This window comes from Microtus ochrogaster (assembly GCF_000317375.1).
Source record: "Microtus ochrogaster isolate Prairie Vole_2 chromosome 14 unlocalized genomic scaffold, MicOch1.0 chr14_random_2, whole genome shotgun sequence".
Classification (NCBI taxonomy): Eukaryota; Metazoa; Chordata; class Mammalia; order Rodentia; family Cricetidae; genus Microtus; species Microtus ochrogaster.
The window spans coordinates 3,275,876-3,279,544 of NW_004949097.1; the positions used below are offsets into that span (position 1 = coordinate 3,275,876).

The 3,669-nt window shown below is 44.8% G+C and overlaps 1 protein-coding gene across 1 annotated transcript in view; it reads left to right on the plus strand.

Annotated features, from left to right (window-relative positions):
* The first annotated feature begins 1,167 nt into the window (after positions 1-1,167).
* The window catches only part of Pde6h (phosphodiesterase 6H), a 4,863-nt gene continuing 2,361 nt past the window's right edge, over positions 1,168-3,669 (plus strand). The window contains exons 1-2 of the mRNA XM_005364531.2: positions 1,168-1,301; positions 2,978-3,018. Coding sequence (XP_005364588.1) covers positions 1,168-1,301; positions 2,978-3,018 — 175 coding nt within the window. The remainder of the gene's footprint in view (positions 1,302-2,977; positions 3,019-3,669) is intronic.

Sequence of the window (3,669 nt, forward strand, 5' to 3'; positions counted from 1 at the left end):
CATGCGGATGCCGGGAACTGAACCTTTGTCCTCTGCACTAGCAGCCAGTAATCTTAAACTCTGAGTCACCTCTCAAGCCTTGAAGTTTTATTTTTTTGTGTGTGTGTATGTGCGTGTGTGTGTGTTTACCTTTGTTGATATTTTTTCCCTGTGGCTTAGGTTTATAGTGCTAGGCATATGTCTGAGGCCAAATGACTCTGGGTATACGGCATTGTTATAGGCTCAGGGTCTGCACAAGAGACAATATAGAGGCTGTCTGAGGGATGTGTGCCTGGCCGAAGTGCCTGTCTGGACATGGAGTTAGAGAACACAGGCATTAGCCACTCCATCATATGCTTCTGTATTTCTGCAAGTTTGTTACAGGCTACATTGAATATGTTCACTGTTGTCCATAGCTCAGAAATCCTTCTGTCCGGCTGGCTGTGTTGTCATCCTCAGAACTGAGTGAAAAGTCTCTGTGTTAAGTGAGGATTAAGCACAGAACATTAAGGCAAAGAGCACACTGTAGAATACCTTTTAGAGGCAGGCTAGTCGGTAGCTGGACGGAGACTACAAAGCTGCAAGAATCTATAGCCACTCCAATCACTCATATCATTCAGATAATTTCCCTTCTTTCCATATGGTTTCTGAGGGGAAATAAGTTGTTATGATAAAAATACTATTGGATTTATTTTTGGAACATATAATACCAAGATTTATTTATTTATTTTTTTGGATGAGGTCTCATGTATCTGAGACTGGCCTCAAACTGACTATATAGCTAAAGGTGACCTTGAACTTCAGATCCTTCTGCCTCTACCTCTTGGATTGCAGGTCTCCACTACCAGCTCTGGCTTTTCAGTGGTGGGAATTGAACCCAGGTCTTTGAGTGTGGTAGGCAAACGCTCTACCGATTGAACTATATCCACAACCATCATAAATCTATTGTTTTTATTTCAAAATCTCTTAGTTGACAAACCATTGCACTCTCCTGAATACCTCCATTGCTTGATATCATGTTTTCTAAAGTAATTTCTCCTGGTTTGCCTGTGTCAACACAAAAGGCCAAGCTCACAATGCTCAAAGCTATGATAACTAACAGTCCTTCTGCCTCCCAAGGTCTTCATTTCCTTCCACTCTCCAGAGAGCCTGAAAGCAAAACACAGCAGCCGCTCCGGGACGGCCAAGATGGCTGACACCACTACTCTGTGCCCTCCAGCACCGAGCCAGGGTCCTATTACCCCGCGCAAAGGTCCCCCCAAGTTCAAACAGAGACAGACCCGGCAGTTCAAGAGCAAGCCTCCTAAGAAAGGCGTGAAAGGGTAAGTGTGAGGTGAGAAAGAAGGGGCCTGTCGCCTTCCGTTCCCACAGATGGCTTTAGTCCCGAGAACGTACTGATGGTGCTATCACACAGACTCACAGAACCCCCCACCTCGCCCTCCATTTTCCTCTCTAGCCCGTCTGTGTTGAATCTCCTGTCCGTGTTTCCTTGTAACACCCCCAGGAGAATGGCCCGTTTCAAAAGGAAACTAGAGGTTTTCATAATGACCTTGGATTTGACCTTCCAGATTGTTCTTGTCCAGTCTTTTTAAAAAATAATTTTAAAAAACTGACTTCATTTTAATTATATTTATATGGTATGTCTCTGTGTGGGTATATGCGTTTGAGCGCAGGTTCTAGAAGAGGCCAGAGGAGGGCGTTGGATTCTCCGAACTGAAATTACAGGCTATCGGGAGCGCCCAAGTGGGAAACTGAGTCCTCTACAAGAGCAGCAAGCGCTCTTAACAGCTGCGCCATCTCTGCAGCTCTCTCCCTCTCTCTCTGTTCTTTTACGCGGACAGACCCTGTGCTTTAACTTGGAAATCTGAACTGTTAGTCATTTTGAAGGAACACTAGGTTTTGTCTTGTTTCTGCTGTTGTTGACTTTTTTGTTTATCGTCATGTCTTATTTCTTCGGTCCTCTGTTTTTCTCTATTGCTATTTGGAAAAAAACGTATTCCCAGCACACTCCTCAGAGGTTCAGTTATCTATTACTGCTACTTAAATTTCATCATCACTTCTGTGTTTATATTAGGATGCCTTCAGCCATCGTAACTTGTGCTAGTTTACGTTACATTTATTTATTTATATCTACACTTGGACCAAGATCACTGAGAGAAAATTTGGTTTTCTTTTATTTTCTGTGCCTAATGTGATGCCCAGGGTGCAGATTAATTAAATGTTGATATCTTACTGCTTAATCATCTCTATATTTAAGAAATGAAGATTGAGGGTTGTCAGGATGGTATTGTGGGTAAAGGTACTTCCTAGGTCATCCAAGTGTTCAAAGTTCAATCCCTAGAGCTCACCCACATAAAGGTGAAAGGAGAGAACTGACACCACAAGGTTGTCATGTGACCTCTACATGCACACCATGGTGTTTGAACAGACACGCGGACAGACCCAGATATAGACAGACAGATACACAGACAAATGCACAGACAGACAGATACACACACAGAGACAGACAGACATACAGGCACACACACAGACAGACAAACACACAGAGACAGACAGACACACAGACAGACAGATACATACAGAGAGACAGACAGGCATAGAGGCGCACAGACAGACAGACACACAATCTTTAAATGAAACTGGGGGGGTCAGTTATAGAGTACTTATCTGGCCCGTGGGGAGCCCTCTTTTCAGCTCCCAGCACTGCATAAAGTGGGTGTGAGCTCATGCCTGTAATCCCAGAACTCTGGGAATGAAGAAGAATCAATAATTCAGGTTCAAGGCCACCCTCTTGTCTTATGCTATGTCTCAAGTACACCCACTCCCCAGTAAGGATATACTGAGCTAGATCCTGGATCTAGTTCAATGTGGATGAAAGTTTAAAACATTTAGGACTTCTTTTCCTTTGAGTGAAAAAGAAGCTTCCCAGGGGTAACCTCAGGGTCCTTCACCTCTGGCCTCACCTAATGTCTGCTTTATCCATCTGTTTTTTGCGTAGGTTTGGAGATGACATCCCAGGCATGGAGGGGCTAGGAACAGGTGAGCTCTGACACCTTGAAGTGAGCATGCTGCTTTGAAGTTTCCTCTTTGCAGAAACTTCAAGATTCAAGGGACGGTTTAGAGTTACAACACCCACAACATGGGATCCTTTGGAGACATATAGGTGGGAATTTAACTTAACCTTTTAAGTATGTGTCTGCCTACATGCAGACATGCAAAGAGACCAAAGTGTGAGATCCAATGAGGCTGTTGTTTTATTAACAGCCTTTGAGGGCCTGCTGCAGTCAGCTGTAGGGTTGGGAGATGTAAGATTCATAGAGTTGATCCGTTCCAACTCCACTTTGCAGAAGAGGAATCTGAGGCAGACTGAGTGGCAGTGTGAAGCCACAGTCTGCGGAATTGGAAAATGTGGCAGAGTCTAGAGAGCCCTTGCAGTCTGTCTGGAAACCCACTCCTTACCAAGTTCCTCTTCTTCACATCCCACAGTACAGGGATACACATGGCATCAGGAAGGGGGTACACATAGCAGAAGGAACAGGGATGCACACAGCAACAGGAACAAGGGTGCACACAAGAACAGGGGTGCACACATCAGAGGAACAGGGGTGCACACAGCAAAGGAACAGGGGTGCACACAGCAACAGGAACAGGGGTGCACACAGCAAAGGAACAGGGGTGCACACAGCAACA